The sequence below is a fragment of the Nipponia nippon genome, unplaced genomic scaffold, assembly GCF_047370975.1.
Source record: "Nipponia nippon isolate SJK-2023a ecotype South Korea unplaced genomic scaffold, ASM4737097v1 scaffold_1, whole genome shotgun sequence".
Classification (NCBI taxonomy): domain Eukaryota; kingdom Metazoa; phylum Chordata; class Aves; order Pelecaniformes; family Threskiornithidae; genus Nipponia; species Nipponia nippon.
The window spans coordinates 68,364,419-68,389,885 of NW_028262290.1; the positions used below are offsets into that span (position 1 = coordinate 68,364,419).

General features: G+C 38.6%; 1 protein-coding gene across 10 annotated transcripts in view; it reads left to right on the forward strand.

Moving 5' to 3' along the window:
- ANKS6 (ankyrin repeat and sterile alpha motif domain containing 6) overlaps positions 1–25,467 on the forward strand; it is a 45,496-nt gene that overhangs the window by 4,564 nt on the left and 15,465 nt on the right. For all 10 annotated transcript variants that reach the window (XR_015705036.1, XR_015705043.1, XR_015705039.1 and 7 more), the window contains exons 3-11: positions 3,696–3,740; positions 7,126–7,330; positions 10,415–10,521; positions 11,993–12,141; positions 17,944–18,154; positions 18,772–18,821; positions 19,856–20,059; positions 21,879–22,044; positions 22,727–22,896. Coding sequence is in view for 3 of the 10 variants with exons in the window: in XM_087758809.1 (XP_087614935.1) it covers positions 3,696–3,740; positions 7,126–7,330; positions 10,415–10,521; positions 11,993–12,141; positions 17,944–18,154; positions 18,772–18,821; positions 19,856–20,059; positions 21,879–22,044; positions 22,727–22,896 (1,307 nt within the window). In the remaining 7 variants the exon portion in view is untranslated. The remainder of the gene's footprint in view (positions 1–3,695; positions 3,741–7,125; positions 7,331–10,414; positions 10,522–11,992; positions 12,142–17,943; positions 18,155–18,771; positions 18,822–19,855; positions 20,060–21,878; positions 22,045–22,726; positions 22,897–25,467) is intronic.

Here is a 25,467-nt window from a genome sequence, read left to right on the forward strand (position 1 = left end):
AGACTGATGAAGTTCAATCTGTCTAGTTTCATGAGGAGTGGTTAAGACGTGTGATTAATAAAGTGTCCATGTTAAGGACAGGAAGACCAGTACTGAAGGGCCTTTTTATATAGCAGCCAAAGAAAAACAGTGAGTTTAAAGTTAGAAGAATTTGAATGGGAAATAAGACACTATATTTTGCAGTGAAGCTTAGACCTGGAGTGACTTAGTAGAGGTGTGCAGTTTCTAACAGTTGCAGCCAAGGCTAAATGCCTTTCTAAAACTCATCATTGGGTTGTCTTCACTGGGTGTCGAATACAAGGCCTGTGACATGCAGAAAGCCAGATGAGGTTAACCTAACATTTTCTTCTGGCACTCTCTGAACATATGAAACTTCCTCAAAGTCCTTTGATAGTGGACTGTGTATCCTAAGAAAACCAAGTCTTAATGTGGGTGAATAACAAGTCGGCATGTCCCCTACTTTTCTCTTCCTTGCAGGAGAGGGAAATACTTAATTAACTTCAGGACTTCATAAAATTTATAAGCAACCTCCTCACCTCAAATGTGAATATGCTTGTGTGTGCATACACATACAGATAGGCACAGACACTGTGCTTGTGTATGTACAAAACTAGATTAAAATAACATTATTTCAATGCAAATCTCAAGTAAAATGAAGTTAAGAAATGCTGCTTTTATGGTTTTTAATGTTGCCCTGTAATGCATTCATTATGTGCACTGAATGAGATAAGAAAATTGATAAAGAAACATTTTGTGACCATGTAATTAAATAATGTGTGGTGGTCAAGTAGCTTTAGCCATGAGCGTGGAAGGATATAAGAAATCCAGGATTTTGTAGAGTGAGGTAATATCTTGTACTAGGTGATCTGAAGGCTTAGTAAGGTTTGAGCAAACTTAGACTACAACATTTTTCCTTCAGTCTTAACCCGTACATCCAGTACCACGCACTCAACCAAAAGGACAGAATAGTATGTTGTGTGTCTTTACCAGTAATTTTCCAAGTGTTTTTTTTTTTTTTAATTACTAAGTAAATCTGTATTCTGTTGACAGTTTTTTATATGTAATTTCCTAGGATTTTTATTTTTATTGAAGATACAGGTTAAACCTACTTGCTGTCACCTGTCAGTTTGAAATTTTAATGAATTTAGTTTTTAAAAATTTGTTACTTATTGCGGATATCTCTCCCAGATATCTTTCCAAATTAGCTTTTCTTTCTAGCTGGTTCTATAAAATGATGTTATGAATGTCTTATATTAGTTTTGTTAAAGTATTGTGGATTTGCTTCATTTTCCTTCTCCAGAAGTTTGTTTATGGTAACAGAAATGTATTAAATCTGTTCCTGAAATCAGACAGTTTGGTTTGGACATTATGTTTGACATTTGAACGTCAATAAGTCATTTCAGAGATTGAGACCTTATTCTGTATGTGGCTGTTTGGGGACCCTTCTTAAGGTATTTGTGCTTCATGATGCAGACCAGTGCTGGGAGGTGGGTTTGGCAGAGCTGCATCTGGATTTTTCAGCTTTGGAGTACTTGCTATGAAATCTAAGGATGTGGCTAGGCCTAGAAAGAACCTTTTCCAGGAGCTACCACCCATCCAGCTATCGTGGCAGAAAGCCTGTAGAGTAGGATAGTCCACTCCAAGCTCTCTGCCACTTGTGATACCCAAATAGGCTTGTCTAAATCTTATCTAATTATGTCTATATTACACTACCATGTGGACATGTCCACAGTCCCCCAAATTTTTAGTTTTTATTTAAATTTGGTGTCATTCCTGCAGGTCAAGCTTTCCCTTGTACTTTAAGAAGCAAGGACAAAAATCTGACATTTCTTTCTGCTTCAGAGAAGGTGTTAGCTTAGTCAGATGTTGACTCATAGGTTAAGTTGGAGCTAGGGCTTTCATCCAGCCACGCTGCCAGACAGAACCATCTGACTGTAGACGTTTGCTCATGACCAGTCTCTGAGGAATAGACATCAGTTGGTTACAGTACACAGAGAGAATCGGACATCTGTGGGTGGGATTCACTAGTGCAGCGCCTTGTGCCTTGCCCATGCGTTTGCACATACAGAATGTACGTGCAGGCAGAGTTGGCCTGATGAGTCTTGAAAATCTTCTGTAGTGATACAACTTAAAGAATTGAAGAAGTGTGTTTAAGCTAGGAGAGTGGACCTGCATTAAAGCAGGTAAGTGTTCCTGTCACCTCTGCTGAGGGGGAGTTTCCATCAGCAGAAGGGTAGTAACTAATTGGGGGTAAAAATGTTAAGCTTCCACGCAAATTTGTGCCTTGGTTTTTCACCATGGCTTCAGTCTCCTCCTAGTACTGGAGTCTTGTATATCCTGGGAAGAGAAAAGATTCCGTCTCTCACACGGAAGGCAGAAGAAAAGGAACTTGTCTTCTGACCCATTGCCATAGATAGGGCGAATTGCCTCCCAAAAGAAAGCAACTCTCTTCTCAGGGCTGTTTTCAGTAACAAATTCAAAACTTCTTGAAATGGCCTGGGTGTTGCCTATGTTCTGTCCCTGTCCTTGCTTCAGCTTACTCGGACAGCAGTCCTTCCTTCTGGCATCTCCTCGTGGTCTCCTGCTTCCTGGGACTGCCTCTCTTCCAGGCTTGTCACGTGCCAAGTATGGAGTCTGGTCCTTTTCTAAACTAGTCTTTTGAAATCTGTTTTCCAACTGTGAGCTCATGCACAGTTCTTTCTATAAGATCAGTTTCTGAACCAGGAGAAAATGCAGGACCCCCAGCTCTCTTTCCCAGTCTTAAAATAAGAGTTTTTCATGGTTTTAGGGGCTTTCCAGCAATTGCTTTTGTTCAGCATTTTCAAATGACTTCCTTTGGAGTCGAGGTATGAACATTAACTTTTTACATATTATCATAAAACAATAGAATCGGGCTCAAGAAATCTCTCAACATCTCCTTGTTTTCCTTAAAATCTTTTTACCCCATTGGTTCTGTAGTGTCAGTAATGCTTTGGAAGATGGAGGAGGATATATTTTCCTGGCTTGAGTAGAAGGTGCAAAATATGTCACTATTTTTTCCTCATCTTACATAGTGTCAGCAGTTTCAAAGCACTTTGAAGGCCTGTTGAAGGAAAGATCCTTCACTCAAAATATTAAAATTTGTAATAACTACAGTTCTGATTTTGGGGATGATGATCTGGGAGCTGAAGGATATCTATTAATGCACAAATAGCAAGCTATGTAGTTAAATCATGACTATTATTGTTGTGACCTTCACAAATTAACCTGGGAATACTGAAGAGGAAATAAAAATGGTACATCTTGTACAACTCCTTTTGAGTCACCTTTCAAAATAATCCTGTACTATTTGAGTGTTTGCTGTTGTGCAGAGGATTACACCAGACCACAGAAACATACTGTGGTTCTTTAATTGATATTTTAGTCTTCCAGGCAGGAAACACAGAAGATTCCAAATACAATTTCCTGATACAAAATGGAAGTCGAAAGGCAAAACCCTGTGCTGGTGCTTTATTATAGTTTGTAGCTTTAACTCTGCACAGAGGACTGTACAGATGAGTCATTCCTCCCAAAGGGAATGAAAAGGTTATCAGTGCTTTCTTTGCTCTGTTTTATAGTACTTTTGTGTAAATTTTTTTAATAATTTTTCCTGTAAAAGTTTTAGAAATTTTGGCTTTTTTAATGATTGCTACTAGAAATATTTATATTTTTTCCAGATACAGAAAAGAGGCAACCTGATGTCTTTAATGCTTTGAAATTGGGTAAGTACTCACAGGACTCTTCCACCATATCTACTTCTCATAACTTCAGAGCATGTTTGTTTGTTAACATGGGAAACTGAGGCATGTTCTGTTTTTACACATGACTTTTTTTCCTTCTTTTTCTTTCCATTTTAAAAAATACATTTATTTCTGTAGTTTATTTTTCTTCACATTCCAATCTGAGAGAATCTTCATGAACTCCTGGTTGTGCCCTTCCTGTCAAAGTGGTGTGATTTAGTAGTTCCAGTTATTCCAAGACCATGCTACCTTTAATATGTTTTTTTTTCCCCTTCCTGATAAACTTGAAGTATGAAAATGAAAGTGCTAATTGGTGCAAAAAATATGCTGGCCTCTACCCCATATGAGCATTGTAATTGCTCTTTAAAGTTGCTTCAAGAAAAGAACAAGTGTCTCAGATCTTGCATGTTCTCTCATGAGCAAGAGTGACTTTCATGAGCACAAAACTGGTAAAACTGTTCCATGGCAAACAGGAAGAGCCAGTGCCATCCTGTTGATTTAAATTTGATCCAGGCTTTGACGGTTTGCACCCGTGGTGGGTGGCAAGCTGCTTTTTGGTTACCTATCTTCCTGGATTTTCCAGTGTAGGAAAAAGTGCTGAAATGATGGGTTTGGCTTGAGGCTTGCTATCTGATGGCTTTGGCATGGGAAACAGTGAATAGTCATTCACTTTTTGCTGAGGTTCCTGATAATGTCGCATGTCAGAAAAGTCTGCACTGTTTGCAATCTCTTTGACAGGTTAGAGAGATTCAGTACTTGAACCTTATGTGATTACAGCTTTTAAAATTGATATTTTGCCATTTAAATATGTTTTTAGCTATATGATAGCACATTTAGCCTATTGCCGGCAGTCCTAGCTATATAGACAGTCAGAAAAAAAATAGTCACTCAGTAGTAAAGAAAAGTTCCTGATGGATCTATTTAATATATTTTTTTTTTTCAAATATTGGAAGATGTCATTCTTGTGTTAGATTAAATCTTATGTCCAGTGAAGTCATGAGAGGTGTCCCATGACACCTAAGAGGTTTGTTTCTTCCCCATTTAACCTGCCTTTACTTGGGACTAAGATGCCCCAGACAATGAGGAAACGCTGGTAAGACAGCCTTGTGCATGCAGTGGGCCTAATAATCCTTACAGGGTCTGTGCTTTCTGTGTCTGTGGCATAGAAAATCTGGTCATAGTGCACTGAAAGCTGGCTCTACTCCTCCTGCAATATGTGCATACAGAATAAGTGAGCTTTAGGGTTGAGCACAACTGCTTCTCATTTCAGCTTTGTTGTCCATGTACCCACTCCTGACTAACATAATCGTGAACCTTTTGGTTTGGTTCACCTTCTTGCTTTCAACAGGGAGCTGCAACCTGAAGAGAGCTCTGAGTTAGCAACTTTCACAGTTTCTGATGCATTTTTAGATCTTTTATTATTATTATTTGTAAATGAGTGATTTTTGTGAAGGAAAATACCATTTTTTTCTCAATATGTGTCCAAATGGATTTCAGCAATGCATCTTTAAATTGTCAGTTATCTTCAAAGTTTTATTGTCACTGCATTCCTATTGAAAAGTTAGAGGTGTGTTTTAAATGGTCAAGCCTGGCCTGAGCGTTCAGATCTCATCATGGGTTTGGTACACCAGTTTAACAGTTGCTTTTCAATTAACCCTCGTAAGTCACCGTCTCAGGAACTGTGTGGCTTTTCAGCCTGCCAGAACTGGAAATGGGCAGACATAATAGCGGAGAAGAAGGAGATGGTAGGTAGCAATACTGGGAGCTCTCTCTTAAATGTTGACCCTTCACACATAAGCTACCATAACTTCTTCCTAGGAAGGCCTCAGGTCTGTTAGACTTCAGAGAGTTCAGCTGCCCTTCTTGTAGCCTTGTGACTTTTGGCAAACTATAGGCTTATAAACGTTAGTGCTTGGTTGGATGGAGTCTTGTGGGGGGCAGCCAGATGAATACTGCTCAGCATACTCCTTGTGTTTTTTTCTGAAATACTTGGCTATGGATGGCAGCACTGTCAAAAAACCAACTCATTAGGCTAAGAAGTGTCCAGGCCAGAGTTCAAAGTCAATTCTGGAGTCTCTGTAGGTTCCAGGGTTTCTGTTTAACAAAGTCTGTGATGTGGACCTGTGTTAAAAAAAACACCTGCTGTCTTTTACTAATTTGGGACTTTAAAAAGTAGTTCTGTGCTTTTGTGTCTTTCCTGTTAAAAAAAATGAGCTGAGTGGCTCCAGCAGGTGTTAATTTCAGTGAGTACATTCAAGTGCCTGCAGGGGTTGTCTAGGATTCTGACTGTCTTTCCGAAGAAATTGTTCATGCCTGTGATTGAGTTGAAGGCAGCTCATGTCATGAAGCAGTTTACCATCTGAAGGGTTTTTTAAAGGGGAGAATTTTTCCATTTGCATGGCAGTTGATGATTTCCTTCCTATGACTATCTCATACATTTTTAAAAAGTGCTTGTTCTTACCTTTATTAAGATTTAGAAAAAAACCCAGAACCTGATTAAAATATGTTCAGTAGCATATTTTGTGTTGCTTTTCATAATCTAAACAAGAACTCGGTGACTACCAGCCTCTTTATGTGGAAACTTGAATGTTAGGTTCACTTTTAAAGAACTAGAAAAATGACAGGAATAATGCATTACTCTTGAGCAAAGAGAAGGGAAGTTTTGCATTGGAGATTTAAATATTGGAGGCAGAATTAAAAAAAAAATTCTGAATTTAAAAAGTTGAGCACTGGAATAGATTAATGCCTTGGGAGGTTGTGGAATTGTATCAGTAGAAGTTTTAGAATCAGTGAACCATCTTTGTAAGAGGAACTTGTGGGTTAGTGTGACATAGGGCGTTGTTCTATCTGCTTAAGGCAAGGGATGGCCTCTAGCACCTTTCAGAGTGCCTTTGTACAGAAATACAATGGGGATCTTCATCCTGCTGAAGGACAAATCATGGTGTCTCAGCATCATCAGTTTTCCTTGCACGACATCCTCTTATGACAATTTAATAAAAATATTCCCTACTTGTGTCTTCACGTGTAGGATACACTGCAGTTTATACAGCCTTTATAGCTTAGTCGTTAATTTCAGAAAATGATTCTTCTAATGGTATTGTACTATAAGTGTACGGGGAAGGAAAATGAAGGAAAACAGTGCCTCATGCCTTTGCCACAATTCTGTGTAGTCTGGGAAGATGTACTGATCAACTAAAAGACCAAAGATCAGTACAAATGTTTAGCTTTAGGGTTGCAGTTACTCTAGTACTTTATTTTTTCTGTTTTAATTCCACTAAATGTATACCAATGTCAGCAAATCAAAATACATACGGATTCAGAGGCTAAGCAGTTCTCATGTAGATTGTGTTTTATCACTGTTTTACAGGAAACTTCCAGCTGGTTAAAGAGATCGTTGATGAAGACCCAAGTCAGGTCAATATTACCAATGTTGATGGCGCATCTCCATTAATGATTGCGGCTGTAACTGGACAGCTGCCCCTTGTTCAGCTCCTTGTTGAGAAAAATGCTGATATTGACAAACAGGATAATGTTCATGGCTGGACAGCACTGATGCAGGCCACGTACCACGGGTAAGATACACGCTCTCTTTGTGTCTAGCAGTAAAGAAGCTTCGTTCTGCTTACATCCCAATAGAAAAAATCTTTTTGATACTGCCACTGCAGAGGGGTCTTACAAGAAATTGAGAGACTTGCGGCCTCAGTTTTCCATGACTCTTGCACTGCCCTCGGCTTTTCAGAGCAGACCTGAATGCCGTTTGGATTTCAGAATGAGTGGCACATTTGGGAACTTGAATCTTGCTCAGTAAGTGCTGGGAACATAGTGCTCCAGGCAGGCACTAGGAGCTTTGGTGCAGATTTCAACTTCCATCCTTTGATGTTTTTTAGTGTTTTGTAAGATGGTATCACCCCCTGCCAGGGCTAGAGGCCTACATCAAGTTGTGAACCTTGAAGGCGATCACCCTTCGATGTACCGTATTTTCTAGTCTTACAACCATACTTATGTTCCCCTATTCAGCCTTTAGTTTTCATGGAGTTTTCTGAAATACGCCCCCTGGAGAACGGATTGTTGTTTTCTTTAAAGCTACTTTATAAGCAGGTAGGCACTTAAGAGTCAGACCTCAGAAATTGGCCTGGTACTTCACATGTGATGTCTGTCATATACTTGGCATTGTCTGAGTACAGGATATTCAGTTTAGGAAGGTGAACTTTTCTCCATTGATGTTGACGAGGCCCTCGGGAAGGTGAAGATTGAGTTCACTGCCTGGTAATGCTCACATTAATTATACAAATGCAGATATTCTGCTCCAGCTTTTCTTTTTAGTCAGCAGATCTCACTGGACTATGAAAGTGCAACAAAGGGGAAAAACAGGAGGTCAGGTTGTCATTGCTTTGTGAAAAAATTTCTGAATTAGTTCCTGGGTCCTACGTAAGATGAGATTCTCTGCTTCCTCACCAATGCAGTACTGATAGTAGCAATAGGCATTTCACAGAAGAACCTGAAGATCAGTTTTTCTGGTGCAGCCATTTCGCTTATCGGTAGCCACCACAGCGCACAGCTGGAGTAGAAGCAGCCATCAGAAAATGATGTGCAGGGCTGCTGGCATGTCCGCTTGCCGGTACTCGGGAGCTCCTCTTGTCTGTGGAAGCACAGAGTGCAGCTGAGTGCTGTGTGTGTTCAGATACTGCCCGTGCAGTTTCCTGGAGGACTGTGTTACGAAAATTCCCTTCCCTATTATGTCCATCAGTCCATCCATCATTAGAGTATGAAATTGTATTAACTTTGTTAATACTCTTAATGTTTGAAGTAGTGGAATTTTACTGGAGAGTTTGGTATTGTTCATGCTTAAGTAAAAGAAACTAAAGGACACTGGCTCAGTGGAAGGACTAGAAGGACATCCCAGCCCTGAAAATAAGGACTTGGCTTCTTGGAAACTTAGAGCTGTCCATGAAGGGTAAAAGATACCCCTAATCGACCAAAATAACATCAGCATCATAGCCCCTCTGACACGTCTTTGAAACCCTCCTGCTGTTGTCTGGCGTCACAGATCAGTAACGATAGCAAGACTGACTGCAGGAACATCTGGATCAATAGATGAGCAGCAAGAATGCTGCAGGAATACAGTTACTTTGCAAAGTTTTACTATGATGAGTAATCAGTAGTGTGCGTGTTAGTGAGCAGTCAAATCCATGTTGTACCTAAACGCTCAAAAGTGTACAAGAACCCTGTGTAAAACCACATTTGGCGTGCCCTAATGTGGCTGGGACACCTTAGGTGCATGAATAATTGTAATTCTGTACTTTGTGTCTTAGCCTTTCTTGTTGGTCGGCATGGGCCAGTTACAAATTTTCGTAACAACTGGAAATCTTTAGCCTCCGCAGAGCTTCAGCATAGCCTTTCTTAGGAGCAACAGTGGTGTGGAGGGTCTCTGGTTTGAAGGAGGGAGCAGGCAAGGTCTGCGTCAGCCAGGGGCACTAAAGGATTGTATCTCTGTGTGCCCTCAAGATGCAGGACTGGAAAGCAGGATGGAGGGATGACGCAGTTTTAAGGAAGAGAAGTAATGGGAAGTGTGCAGAGGAGCTGTGGTAGGGATAAGCAGAATTTTTGTTAGAAGAGAGGAGGAACATTCCTCTTTTGTTTTACGCTGTTTTTATCTGGAGTGAGTTCAGAGTGAAAACTTCGTCTGTACGATAAGAAGTAACGCTCTGAAGTGGAGAGGTTGAGATCGGTTTGTCAGCTTCAGTGTTAAGAGTCTGCAGTCACCTATTGCTACGTAAGAACATTTTTGCTCTCTGTTGCTTATGCATGTCAGAGTTTGTATTTATACAAGGTCAGTCTCTGCTCAAGAGGAGGTTTGTGTTAAATATATTTTTCCTAGCTATGTTGTCTGTTCGCTTATTTTGTAGGCTGAATTACAGTATTGTTTTTAACTCACGAGGCAAGTCTTGCTTATTTATTCAGGTGTATGAGAGGGGAGAGGGTCTAGTGGGAATGGGATGGTGAGTTCCTTTCATGCAGCTAGCTTTTATGAGCTTTTGTTGGAAGGTGTTTGTTGGTTATCATTTAATGCTGATTGTTTTTGCATTTTAAACACCTCAAGGAAGTGATAATGTGCCTTCTTAATTACATAATTTATATCTCTAATTAAGAGAAGTACTGTTTGGAGTTTATAAATTATCTTCAGTCAGTTTGACTTTTCTGTATGCAATTTCTTACCTGTTCTGAATATGAAGTTGTGTAGAAGTATTAGTGATGTCGTTTAATGACTACTGGTCTGACCTTTGTCTCTCCATCTGCTTTTTTTCCTTCGGCATTAATGGCCTTTCATTGGGAAGGTGTTTGGCAACAAATTCCAGAGTCAGTTCCAAAGGGTCAGCTTAAGAAACTAACTATTCAAATTAGGTTTTTTAGGCTGACTTTCTGCATATTGATTAGTGTAATTCAGAGTGAGTAAACAGTGACTGACAAAGGAATCATGGGAGCTTCCGAATAGTTTGTGAACAAATTTTAGACCTGGTTAGCTGTAGAAAAGGTAAAACTTTTGATCTCTAATTAAGGAGCAATGGTATAAAAGGAGGACAATGGAGTATTAGGGCTTTCTTCCTTTTTTTTTTTTTTTTTTAACATGAGCAATGCCTTTTTTTCTTCCCTTAAAGAAACAAAGATGTTGTAAAGTATTTGTTAAATCAAGGAGCTGACGTCAATATCCGTGCCAAAAATGGATACACAGCTTTTGACCTGATAATGCTGCTGAATGATCCAGGTATGTTATTTCAAAGAGCACTGAGGAAATGCACAACATAAACAGATAAGCATCCCTCCCAATCTAGAAAATACATTAAAATTGCTAGGAAGTATCCTCTGAGGTCTGGGTGGGACTGGACCAAGAAAGGATACTGCCTGAAAATGGTGGGGTTTGAGTTAATTGGTTAGATGAGTGCGTACCTTTATAAGATAACAGATTTTGTGCGTTTCTCTTGCCTTTGTTTTTGAAGATGCTCCCAAATGTGTTGTTTGTGTCACCAGTGCCAGTTCAGTGGCATTGGACTGTGATGGCCCAGGTGTTCTGTAGTGTCAGTAGCACAGAGCTATGGACTGGAGCTAGAAATTTCGACTCAGTAAACAGCAATAAAGGTACAGGACAAAGAGAGTGCCATCAGAACAAAACTAGTGACCTCCTGGCTGAACCTCACACTAGATCTGTGAAGGCAGAGAATAAATCACACTTCAGGGTTCAGGTTGTTTTTATGGGAGTGCTTTAGAAAAAGGCAGAATGTTTTGGGGAGACTTCAAAGAAACATGTTTAGTTTTTGTTGTAGTTTGTTTAGCTTATGTAATTTGTTATTGTTACCCTTGCCTGGTACCTGAATTGCTTTATCTGAAGCCAAAAAACACTACTGCTGATGGAATTAATGTTTGTTTTCTCTGTATTTACTCATTATGATGTTTTTGATCACTGGCAGATACCTTTCCTTTGTCAAAAGTAGATCACTAATAGTATGAAATTTTAGAAAATACATACAGTGAATTATTTTATAACTAACTTCTTGTAGGACAGAGTAGTTTGTCTTGTTACCTGTTAAAATATATATATATAGGTCAGTTCTGTCCGCCCTTTTGAAAGTCTTTCCTGACTTCTATATAAAATACAGATTTATAGAATATTTTTTTGCTTTCCTGTCCTCATCTCATGCTGTTTCTTTTTTCTTCCTCTTGCTTTCTTTCTTCCTTACCTTTTTTGTCCACCTTTTTTTTTTTTTTACCATGTCTTTTCAGTCCCTTCATTGTCCAGGCTGAACATCTCCTTTCTCTTTGGGATTTAATTTCAAGCTTCTTTTCTGCAACCTGTGCTTGAAGAAAGAATATTCATTTTTCTCTACTCTCTTCTGTGTCAGGTGAGAAAAGGGAGCATCACAAAATCGTTCTTAACTTCTACAAAGTGCAAGAGGAGGAAGTTCGCTTGGTCACACATGACTGATTCCAACTGAATAGCATGCTTATTTATGTTGATAAATACCTTTAGAGAGGTGATGGTAAGACTGCAGCCCACTGTGTGGGGAGAAGGCATGGGAAACCTAGCTCAAGAGAGAAGGTTTTGGGGATTCATCTGCTTTGTGTTTGAGAAGTAGATCAGTTACTACTTATATGGGACTTGTAGGGAAAGTCTCAGCATATCAGTCATAATTTGGGAAAGCAAAACAGACTAAACATTTTCTTAATTTGTGTTCTTTTAGACACAGAGCTTGTACGGTTACTGGCATCAGCATGCATGCAAGTAGACAAAGACAAGAATAAACTGAACAACAGATCATCTTTGCCTTATTCCAGAAGTAGGCAATCCTTAAATGTCCCAATGTTGCCAGATGACAAAGGAGGTCTAAAGGTAAATACATTCATTCTTAATAAATAACCAATGCATTGTTTCCTGTAATGTATGAAGCAGAGAAAGTCATTGCTAAGAAGTACTTTGGATCTAATACGTAACTGTTTTTTTTGGGGGGTGTGTGTTCTGAATTCCTCATTGACAGCACTTCCTGGTTTTATGAAGTGTAGCATGTGTTCAGCTTTCTTTTTGTCAGATGGCAAGGCAAAGGGAAGACTTTTAAGGAAGAGTTTGCATCAAAGCATTTCAGTACCTAGAAATAGATCTCATAATTAAGTAGTGGAAGGTACCTCGTTCATGAATTTGGAACTGTATTTCCATTATGATCTTAATTTTAAATCTGCCTTTAAAATCCAAATGTACTCCAGTTTTAGCAGACTGTTTTTATACTCGTTGCTAATTTTTTGTTTCTTTTTTTGAAATTGGAGTGGATGTGTTATGGGGATTTGGCTAGCGTCTTCTAACATAGCGAGAAACTGCCTATTTATATGTTTGTTCTATGTAGGAATTGCAGCAGTAGTTCTTTTAGTTTACTCTTATGGTATTTAGTAGACTCTAGATGAAGGAAGGATGATGTAGGACAGAAACTGAAGTTCTGGTAATGTACTTGAAAATACTCCTGGGACTCTGTGCGGGACAGCCCACAAGACTAAGAGGCTGTATCTCTTGTCTACCTCTAGGACAGAGGGTAGATTTCATTTCAACCATGAATGGAAACAGGCTATAGGCACTGAAAGTTAAGAAGATCATAGCAGGGATTTTAATATGAGGAGTGGAAGAGTGTACAGTTCAGGCTTACATGTCCTCTGGCATGCTGTATCCTTAACTTGAAATTGGCAATAGTCCAGTAGGAAACAACATAGAGTCAGAACAAGTGCATGCTACTTAAACAAAGATATTGTGACTTACAGTGTCTGTTTGCGAAAGAGAAGGAAAAAGTATTAGTTTCTTTTGTTGTTGTTGCTATTGTTGTTTTAGGTGAATAATTTTTTATTATGGTGTACCTCAGAATTTCCTTGAGTCCATGATCCCGCCATTTTTAGTATAAATATTGTCTGGGTCTTGGAAACGCATATGGTAATTTCCAGGCTATTGTTGACATGAATTTTAAAGACAATTTAAAGTTCTACTGTAGCTCAAATCGTTTTGGAGTTTTAATTATGAAGCAACAAGTGGTTATTTTCATATGATTATTCTCTTATTCAATATGATACAACTTCAGTGTCAATTTAGACGGACCTATTTAAGAATGCAGTTACTTAGATGGGAGATAGTCAGAAGAGCTTTTGGCTTCGTGGGATACAGATCAACAACAGGTCGGATTGCAACTCTTGCAGTGTTATGATGCAAAGGCTTGAATTAGGGTCATAAAAGATTATGAAGTGAAATTAAAAAATGTAAGATTTGTCAATGATAAAGATGTATACATGCGTACTGACACAAATTTAATATTCTGATGTGTGGAATGTTTCAAAACTATAAAATATTACACTCTTGACAAGTTAAGTCTTAATCAAGCACTTTTTCAGCAGAAATTGTATTCTGTATAGTTCTCTGATATATATAACCTGGAAGCCAATATAGCCCCCTCTTCCATCACTATTTTATTAACCATTCTGTCTGACCACAAGTATGTTACATATCTTACTCTCCTTACAAATATTCAGAGAGGGTAAAAATGACATTTTCAGATTGGCTGTGGGGAGGGAATCATCAAACTCATCTCTCTTTAGACTAGCATGTGAAGAGAGTGCTGAAGTGAGGGACCTCTCCTGGGTTTTGCAGCAACAGTGCTTCCGTGTGGAGAACTGCTCTGTGCTGAGCCAGGACTGTAAACCAAAGATATTTATGGTGACTCAGCCAGTACATAAATTTTCTGTCTAGATCAGTGCGAATGACAGAATGTGGGGTCTACAGAATCATGGAAATCTAAAAATGAGAGGGAACTCGAGAAGCTCACCTGCCTTTATGTAAGGAGACAGAATGAACATGCTGAGAACATCCTTGATGGAAGTTTCTGTTCTCTCTTCCTTCACTGTGGTGAAGAAGGTCCCTTGGTCTCTGTCAGCACCCAGTTCCACTGCTTGTCACTGCTTGCGGTCAGAATTTTTTTCCCCTCGTCTAATCTCTCTCTCTCTTGCTGCCTATTAAGTTAATTGATTCTTGTTCAGTGGCCACCTTCATTTTTATAAGAACTATATAAATACTTAAAGAATTATCATATTCTCTTCAATCTTTTTTTTTCCCTAGACTAAACAAAAATAATTCATTCAACTTCCCTTGTTAGCAGGTTATGTTTCCTAAACTTCTTACTATTTCTGATTTGTATCTGTCAAGGTGAGGGATCCAAAATGAGTCATAAGATTCCAACTAGGTTTCATTATCACATAGTGGTGTACAAAACCTACTTGCACAGTTGTGTTTCGTGCTGTTATCAGTGAAATTCACCTTTTTTTTCAGCAGTAAGACACTGCGCATCTATGCTTAGTTTCTGGTATGTTACAACTCTGATTTTTTTTCTTTGGTACAGCTGCTTTGCTACTTACTTCCTTTTCTGTATTTGTACACTTAATGTCTTCTTACATGTCAGCTTGACCCCTACTGAATAATGTCAATTTGTCAGTGTTTAAATTTAGAGTATCTAAGGCACTCACAAAACTGTCCAGATAGATGTCTTCCATAGACTGTGCAAAATATATTGTGTTTCATTGTTGCTGCTGTTAAGGGACATTTCCAAACTCCTGTTCCACTCCACGAAGTATGTCCTCCCAATTTGAGATCAAATTGTTGGTGATTTGTCTCTTAGTATGTTTTTGGCTATGGTGCTTTCCCTGTATAAATTTTACTTGAACCGTATTTTCCTCAGTCATTCAATGAATGTTACATGGAATAGCAAGAAAAGCTTTATTAAAGTCAAGCTATGTTACAGCTTTTCGTCCCTTCTGCCCACTTGACCAGTTATTCTGTCAGAGAGAGAGATTGATTTGGTGGGATTTATTCCCAAGAAACCCATGCCAGCTATCTCTTATGAGCTGTGGTGATGTACGAAGTTTTTTCAGTGGTGGCCTTTCAGGTTAAGCTTTTTGATCAGTAAATTTTCAGATTTTCCTCTTCGGGGTAAGGGTGATTATGTATTTGCCTTTGGCCTGATTTCTGTAACTTCTTCCATCCTCTTAACTTATCTTGAAGATAATCAATATTTGTTCAGAGGTCGTGTTGTCCATAATTACTCTAGGGTAATTTTAATCAGTCTTGTCTGGTTTTAATTTGTGTAAGCTCATTTAAATATTCTCACTCTGTTAAGCAAATGCACATATATTCCTACCTTCCTCCTGTTAATGATATTCATACTAAAATATCTGATCACAAGTAGGGTGCTTTTGAAGTTTAAAAAAAACCAAATTCTTTTCAGTGTCTCTTGTTTTATCACTTTTGTCATTAACTAGTAGACTTTATTTTGCGGTGCGTTTCTTCTATTTGTAATTCATGCATAATACAGGCCCTTGTTCCTTTACATATGGATTATGTAGTGGACAACCATGATCTCATTCTTTACCCCTTTCACCCAGGAACTGTTAACTGCTTTGTTTCTCACCATTCTGTGGACTTGAAAACCAAGTTGTGCCTTTTCCATATGCAAAATTTTATTTCCTCGCTTTTCTTCCTGCCTGTGCTTCTTCAGCAAGTTATACTCTCAATGTCAGTATCAGAGCAGTGTGAATTATTACATTCAGTTTCTTTTTTTAGATTAAAGTTGTTTGAGGGCAGAGATTTCCAGTTATTTCCCTTATTATTTCATTCCTAATATTGTTACAAATGTCTAAGGTATTTCTCAAGTGGCAATGCCATTTTTCTGTTCTTTGATACTGTTGCCTTCTCCCACTACTACTAGATTTCAGCCTTTCGACAGACGCTATTTTTAACCACAAATGCATTTTTGTAAATTGGCTGCTTCAGTCTAGTTTAAAGCCCTTTATTCCAGCTTCTGTACATCTATGATGTGGTAGGGTATATGGAGAGGCCACAACCTTCTGCAGCAGCAGACTGGAAACTCCAGAGCTCAGACCACCATACTCTGAACACCAGAGGACAAGATGAACCTCTCCACTATCATTCTTTTCTTGCTGGAGAGCAGTAGTTTTTTACATGGTAACATGGTGGCTGTACTTAATCCATTTTGGGTTAGTTTGTGGTGCGAGCATATGTTAACAAAGCCAAAGCACTATGAAAAAGAGTGACAAAGATGACAGGAACTTAGAAGTGATCTTTGTTACAGAAGCAAACTAGCTTCAGTGAACAAAAACAAACCACATTGTGCAAGCAGTCGCTTTTGTAAGCTCTTCGTGCTCTCTGTTAAAACTAGATGGATTTTTTTTGCCCTTTCAATGCCTTTTGGAAGGTGAATAAGTGCTGAACTGTGTGGTTTTTATTGCTTTCTTGGAACTATTTGTCTCTTGCCTTTTTCCTTCAGGTCTTTGTTGCTGAAAGTAATGTAAATCTTTATTAGTTACGGCTCCAAAGAGATACAAAGGTCTGAGAACTCTATCCATTACTAATGCCCTGTGCGGATTTAAAATCTTTTTAATGATCATCTGCTGGAAGGATTGATTTACAAGGAATACGTTTACAATTTATATTACTTACTTCTAGTGTATGACAGTTGGGAAGACGTATATCAGTAATCAGTTGAAAAATGTTAAATGCCAAGGAGAGAGGGGAATATGTGTGGTGAGAAGGAATGGCTAAGAATAAAGAGTAAACTAGGAAAGTGTGTTATCTGGATGGGATATCACGTAAAGCTGCCTTGATGAAGTATCATCACTTTTACGTGACTTTATTTATTTATTTTTTTAAAGTGTTCCAGAAAGGGAAGAAGAAGCTTTACTAAGAAATAATCAGATGATATTTATAATCTGAGTTACTTACCTACAAGCCACATAATCTTTAATACAGATTGCATAGGTCTTCTTAATATAGCCTATAGGTCTCGTATAGTCTGGAGAAATGTCCTGCTAAATACTTGAAGCATCTTGCACTGTCTGCCTGTAAAAATGCGTAAGTCTGTAAATACTTGGATAAATTTTATTTTGAGCAAAGATAGTCCTTACACGTAATGGTTTCCACATATGTGATACCTGTATGGATGGAGGTTGTAGGTGCAGTAGTCCTCAGGTTTGTGTTGTTTTCACAGCTGATATTTCCTTGCCTTGCTCTTTTTCAGTTTATAGTCTTTCCAGTCTGGCAGAGTTTAAGTTATCTGTATTGCAGCGCTGTATGGATTGTGGATCTTTAGTTTGACAGGAATACTATCGGAACTCTTCCAGTTTACCACTGATTTTGAAAATCTTAAGGAGAAGCTTTCATGCAGATTGCATAAACTTCTATGCACACCTCTAAAAAGCAGAAAATATATATGCCAGTTCATTGATGCCAGAGAGCGTAAGAATGGATGGGGAAATTGGAAGTTAATGGGAAGATTAAATATTTGCGATGTAGCTGTAAAAATTTCCTATTCAAATTGCCCTAATACTTTTATCTACCTTGTCTTTCCAGATAGTGTGGAAAAATATTGTAACCCATTTGCCAGATGAAAAATAAGGAAAGAGATTAATCTTATGCATAAAAATTATGGTGAAGGATTCTGTTGATAATTGCAAGCCACTTTAACATTGCTTTTGTAGTTTATCTCAAAAACTCCGTGACACATTTATCACTGCTGTAAGGATTACTTAATTGTACATTTCTTTTCCTCTTTTTTTCTTTTTGTTGGAACTAAATCATTCTGTCTTCTTATCAATCTAGTCCTGGTGGAGCAGGATGTCCAATCGATTCCGCAAGCTGAAGTTGACTCAGACATTGCGCCATGGATTTCCTTCCAATCAGTTTGTGCCTTTTCCTGATGAGCCTGAACCATCATTAAATTCCACCATAAAAGCAGTTTCACAGAGTGATACGGACACCTCTGGAAACCTTGATGCTGCTACAGCTCGGATCACAAATAACAAAGCTAGTGGTAAAGCCAGAGTTGTCTTGTGGGAAGTGAGCTCTTGTGGGATAGTCAAGATGATACTATTTCTAATTTATTGATTTAGTTTTTATTTAACTTAATATAACTGAAAAGACATGTAATGTATTTGTAGTATATAGAAAGAGAGATGTTTGTACTCCTGACTGTTGATCATGCTGAATGCTGAGCGCAGCATCATTTAAGCAGGAAAATGCTAATATAACCATGTTACTGTCTGGATAGCAAGCACCATTAAATTGGACAGTAGAGATGGGTCACTCAAAACTTGTTAGTATCTTTGATAAACTAATTTATGTAATGAAACCCAGTTTATTTAAACAAATAAATAGTTCTCAGAAGAAAGAGAGAGAGATTGGAAAAGGCCAAATCGTAAAGCACATTTACTGAAATTCTGCAGCTCTCCATGCAAAACCCCCACTGTTTGTGATGTGAAATAAGACCATTGGCTTAACTTTAACTTAGGTACATGACAGTGTCACTGGAAATCTTGGTTCTGTGTGCTTACTGAGAGTAAAGCTGTTGAATGTTTGAAAACAATAAGCTATCCTTGAGAACAAAAGTAGGAGTGTGTAACAATAAAACATCATTTATATATTTTTCAGGTGTAAACACTGCAAAAGGAGGAAAGGATGATGAATTATTGACAACCATGGTATGTTGCAGTGTTCTTGGTGTGCTCAGCCCAATTCAGAAGGTCATGCAGCTCCCATAATTTTTATTTTTTTTTTTACCTCCTATCCAAGTCACCGTTAGAAAGAGAGCTATGATTTGTTTATAGTCACTAGACAGGAACTGACAGGTTGTGATACATCAGTAGTTCTTAGACTAGCAAGTACTACAAGTAGTATGGTATGGAAGCTGTTCACAAGTACTGACTTTTTTCAAGTTACCCATACCTTTGTGTGATCAGCAGTGAATTAGTAAAATAGATGGAATAGCTGATTAGTTGCTGAAAAGCAGTGCGCTGTGAGGAAAACATGGGTGGAACATGGTACAATGTGAAAGTGAGAAATTGCTGGTAGAGGCAACCATGAAATATTTAGTTCAGGATGTTTATTTGTATTACTCTATTTCTTCTTTTGTTATGCTGTAGCTTTACATTCCCCCCCAGCTTACTCCCTGGAGATGTCATTAAATTTGGCTAGTTATCCTTTATGTTCTTTTTTAAGAAGATTTTTAAGAAGAACTTTTGACAGGACTGACTGACAGAACTCCAGGGAGCCAAATCAGTTGTGTTGGTTTTTTCCCTTTCTGGAGAACACATACAGCAGGAACAGGCAGTTGTTCACTGTTTCCAGGTGTTCTGACTGGGAATACAGAGAGGACTACCTTGTTATTTCTTTGGAAATTAATTGTTAGCATTCCTGTTAAAATCAGTTTGAAGCAAGATTTGGCCCAATGAAGGAAGAGACAGTTTCTGCCACTTAATGAAGTATATTAATTGTTTTAAATGAATGAGCATACTGACGGGTGCCAGAATGTCCATTGGATTCTCTCTGTTATCATGTGTTGTGCATCTTAACAAATACTGCTTTGGTGTCTCATTTCCATTTTATTTTGTTTAAAAATGCATTTATCTCCATCTTTTATTTAACTTACGATTTTGAAACTACATCATCAGCTCCCAGTGATCTTTCTTAAGAAGAGGCTCTTTTCTCTTTCCCTTTCTTTGTTTCCCTCTCTCAGTTGAGAAGTAGTGCTCCATTTACCAGGCTGCCCAGTGATAAACTGAAAGCAGTGATACCACCTTTCTTACCACCCTCAAGTTTTGAGCTTTGGAATTCTGACCGAACGCGACTCAGCAAAGACGGCAAAGCTGAACAGATGAGAACTGCCTGGCCACAGAGAGCGATCAAGCACGATTTTAACAGCAGTGGGAACTCTGATATAGTAAGCAAACAAAATGTGTACAAAAATACTGTGTTATGTCCAGGCCACGCTGACTGGTGAGCCACACTGTTTCTGACAGAAATTACTTTAAACCCACTGTCTCAGTAATGGCTTTTAAGCTCTGCTGTTTAGGAAGAATACGCATCTCTATGGAAGGAACATAAATGGAACAAAAGTTTTGTATGAAATGAAACAACTTGTTTGCTGGTAACCAGAATAGAGTCGAGCCCTAACAAATTTGCTGCAAACTGCTGAAGTGACTGCTGGGTCTACCTGTATATTTTAGTTGCCAAAGTAGGTACAGTCATTGGAGTGTGACAGAAACTGCTTTGATTCAGAAGAAGACTAGAGGCAGAAGAAAAGAATGAAAGTTTCTCAATTTTTAGGAACTGGGGGGGAGGGTAGAAATATCAGTGAGACATAAATATACAGACATAAAATTCTGAAAGATTAGTAATAGATAAAATCATAGCAATTAGTGATCAAGTGGGCTTGAAGGCTTGCAGCCTTAAAGTGCAAGTACTGTAAAAAGGGAAAAATTCTGAATAAATTCTATTTTTTATAGAACAAGCTTGCCTGATTCTACGTTTTTAGTGAAAATGCACAACAAAAGGAAAACAGCTTATTTGTCTTGAGACAGGAAGCAAAACAACCTCGACAACCTTTGCTTTCATAGTTAGTAGGAGAAAAAGGAGAAGTGCTTACTCCCCTGACTTTAGACTCTAATAGCCAAGTGTAGAGAAGAGTTCATTTTACTAGTCCAGAACTGCATTTTAAATCAGTTCTAGAAATAGGACAATGAAGACATTTTAGGAGGAGTTTTTTTCTGTCTTTCTTTAAGTGAAAGTTAGCTTAATACCAGTAGAGGTGATTTAGGTGGAAAAAGGTGGAGTATTAGAAGGGAAGTGATAGATCATAGGAAGGTAAGTGTTCATCATGCTAAAAAAGATGATTATAATAACATAAGTGGATAATTGGCACTCATATATAAAGTGAGGAGCAAGGGAGGTAGGGGAAGACTAGCCATCAATCCTTCTGTGGGGAAAGAAGGGTTTTGCTAAGGGAATAGGGAGAAGGAGAGAGACCTAGTAAGTCAGAGTTGGAAGAAGTGATTTGAGCAACAGGGTAAGAAACATGAAACAGCTGAGACGCAAGAGCCATATGTCAGATGGTTGGTAGTGGCCAGTGGTGTAAAAGCAAAAGAATTGAAGGAGGATGTGGATGTGGCTGAGGATTTGGCTAGCATATCGCTAGATCATTAGTGCCTCAGTTAACAATAGCCAATAGAATGGTGCAGGTAGATGTTTATATTGAAAGGGATGTGAAAATGCAACTGGAGGAGAGAAAGTTCATGTCACTTGTTGCAGCTTAATTAGTATGAAATAGGGACATGATGGATGAGAAGTAGGTGGTAGCTGATTTGCAAGATGGGAGAGACAAAACCAGGTTTCTGCAGGAAAGAAGTTTCACATGTGATAATTTCCACACACACACACCCCCCACCCCCTGCTCATAATATTGTGTATATCATCTCAGGTGCATCATATATGCTCATTTTGTGTTGGCCAAAGGTTAAGGAGAATTAATGCCTTTAATATGGTGTCATTTCTTTTGTTGAATATATATATTCAATGTATGTACGTTTATCTAGAATATGTATTCAATATGTTTGCATACGTAAAATAAGACTATTTCTGATATCCCTTTTGTTCTTCAGTGGAAGTTTCAGAACTTAGAATAAATAAAATAGCACTTGAAGTTCGATCTTTGTTTTGCTCAAACAAAAAAGATGAAAATTATTTTTCTTTTTGTTTTCCAGACATCTGTTAGCAAAGGTACTAGACCAGTCAAATTACCAGCATTTGCAAGAAGACCTGCATCTCCTTCAAATTCTAACAACTTCAATCATTCTCCCCATTCTTCTGGGGGATCCAATAACATTGCGGGAATTAACAGGCATGGAGGAGAACTGCATAACAGATCAGGTACCATGCTGCTTTTATTTTGAATAAGGAAGTAATTTGTATCTGGTTCAGCTAAACAATTAGTGTTTGTGATCATGGTAGAAGATACTAAAGCTTTTCTGAGGGCTCCTACTGCTGTATAAGCAGAATTTCTGTAAATTTTTTTGGAACAGGATTGGACTTTGGACACCTACGTAAAGGAACAAAAGCCTCACCTCTGTTATAGAAGTCTCACAGGTTAGCCCCTGTCTCAGAAAAAACATGTTGATTTTACTGAGTCCACCCGTGATGGATCAGGTGGATGCTTGGTTCATTGCAACATACGTTTCATAGAGTTGTCTCTTACCCATGTTGCTAGCTTTTTGTTTAAAATAGAAATCAGTTTTCAATTAAAACCAAAGCTGCAAGCATTGTATCTGGCAGCTGTAAGGGCAATATGGTGAAGCAGCTCATGAAACCTATATCCAAGAGTATGGAAGTCAGCTCTATGTGTGTAAGACAAGGCTGGCTTCTCTCTTCTTCTGCAGTTGATTTTTGTTCCCTTTTGTGAAAGCTGCTGAACAGGTTTGAACCTTACAATTCTCCTTCTTGCTTCATTGAGTCAGTTTTTAAAAGAAAGTGAGTGGTGGAGAGACATGAGAATTAACAAGTATTTTTACATGATGGTTTCCTTGACTTTGTTTTGATTTTATTTTTTTCTTAGGCGGCAGTGCAGATAATGTTTTGTCTCAGATTGCAGCCCAAAGAAGAAAAGCAGCAGGCTTACCTGAACAGAAACCCAGCCAACAGCATAGTCCAGTCCAGTCACCTCCTTCATCCACTCTGTCTGATTTGCAGTGTGCACAGATTGTTGGCAACGGACATGTTGTAAAGGTACAGAGAAATGTAAATTTTTGTACTTCCAAAGTGGCTAATTTTAGTAGGTCGTGTCTCAGTCATGGATGGTTGATAAATGTAACTGCATGACATTGCACAGCCTAAAATGGATTGTTAAGTCCCGGTCTGGTTGTCAAACTCAGGGAAGGTTTGTCATGATCCTGAGAGCAAAATTAAGACACAAACGAGGTCATATGCCGCCAATCAGGTGTTTTATTGGGTAAATATAAGAGAGTAAAGCGGTAGGAAAGGCAGGAAATATTAGGAGGAAATTAAGCAAGCATTCAGAGAGATAAGCAAAGGATAGTCACCATGGATGCAGCGCTGTCTCCCGTTGGTCCTCAGTCTTCAGTTTCTCGGTGGTGGATGGCCACACTCAGGTTTCGTTGTGCCATCTTTTATCTGGTGTTGGAGGGGGAGTTTGTCCTCTCGTTCCGGTTTGGTTACCCAGGGCAACATCACGTACCCAACACATGCACGTCTAATCACACAATATATATTGTTGGTGGGCAAGCGGCCTGGCCCGGATACCAGTTGGTGTCCTATTCTTGGTGGTGCCTGATAAGCCAAAGAATGGCCTGCTGCTTCAGCAAGTTTGCACAAGTTTCCTTGCAAGGTAGTGGTACTTGGTAAGCCAAGGAATGGTCTGCCCTCGGGTCTTACCAGACAAAAGAGTGGTCTGCTGTCTGGTCTTATCTGATAAACACACACAAGCAAGCTTTGAGGCAATTGTTTTTAACACTTCAGTTTCTTACATGGATGAACACCTGTTACAGTAGTGGAACCTTTTTCAGCTCCACAGAGCTTCCTTTTCATTACAAGTCTACAAAAGATCAGACCTAATAGTAAAACGTGATTTTACTTCATTATTAATTTCACTCTGTTTTAAAAACAGTAAATGTAATACTTGATCTTAGGGTAGTTCTGCACTGTTGTTTTGGTTTCTCATTATTTCTTTGTATGTCCCTGATTGAGTCCAGTGTTTTATGTTAGTTATTCCTGGGCATTACTCTGAAGTGGTATAGCTAGTTTCCCTCCAAAGGCGCAACCTGAGCACAGAACATGAGATAATTTGTACCAGGATCTGCCAACCACAACAACATGCGTGTATCCAGTCTGCTCCACAAGGTGTTATTTTTAAACAGGATGAACGTTAAGTTGTCATCACCAGAGTCAGGTTTTGCTCCTGAGTGCAGGCCGTATTATCTGCGCTGACTTACCTATCAGTTTCCTGGAATAGCTTTACCCTCATGACCTGCCCATTTTTGTGCATGTACTTTGAAGTTAACAACTGCTTTGTACAAAATTTTTAAGGATTAAGATTTTACATCTTAAAAATCTGCAGAGACACAAGTTAGAAAGCAGCATCATAACAGAAGGTGTGATGCGCTGTTGTGAAATGTATAGGTTTATTCACACAAGGAAACATTACATTTCAGAGAGCAAGAGAAAGCAAGCACATAATTTGGGATTTCAGTTCTAATGTCTGGTATTCTGAAAACGTTAGAATACATGACCAAGAGCAAAATTTCTCAACTTCTTGCTTGTGTAATCTCCAAGCAGCTTGTTTTGCTTTGTGTTCTTTGCATCTTTTAATGAGATTCTTCTTGAAGTTTTGCCCCAAGAAACAAAAATGGCCAGGGTATAAAATTATTACATTTGCTATCTCGTTCTGTGATGTCTTATGTGGCAACAGTAAGCAGTATGTATATTTAATCGGTAAGTATCAATGATAAATGAAGTTACAAAGCTGTGCAGTGATTTATTTGAAATTTCTGAAGGACAACAATCAGGAAAAGTGTGCAACTGCCAATGCCAAAACAGTTTCCATGACTAGTCACTTTGTCTCTGATCTATCAGTCCTGATTCTGAAGGGACTACTGGTTGCTTTTCAAAGGTGACATTGGGAGCTAAAATTCGTAACTCTGCTGGACCCCCAAAAGCTATGGACTCACACTGATTCTTAGGCACATGATAATCTTTCCTCCCTTTCTATCCCACATAACTGCTCCCTGGGTTATAAATGATCTGTCTCTCTCTTTCCTGTAGACAAAGCCGCTTTATTATCCTCTTCCCTCATTAAAGTCTCCTCTACTGAACAGCTACCAAATGCTTTTTCTTTCAGAGGTGGTTTGACCAATATATTTCTAATTAAACTCTCAGCAGTTCCTCTCAGCTTGTTTTTATCTTGGAAATAATTTCAGAAGAGCTGCTCGTGTGTCCCAAAAAAAATCTTATTTTTCTCCAGTTATATTAGTTAGCCTATTAGGAGATAATACCTGTGCCTCTGAGCTTTGGGCTGCAGATGTTGGGGCCTGTTGTTACAACAATGCTGCCACTAAGAAGTTTATCTATTATTCTCACGCACAGTGGAACACATTAGGGGATAAAGTAGTAGCGAGGTGCAGTGCCCTGCAGATCATCTTCTGGGAAGGCAGTTCATCATACTGTTGAAAAGATTTTTTAAATAAAAATGATGCCAGTATGTGGGAAAGGCAACAGGTCTTTCTGTGCTCTTTGCTTAGATGTCTAGATGAATTTCAGTCTATCCACAAGTAACAAAACATG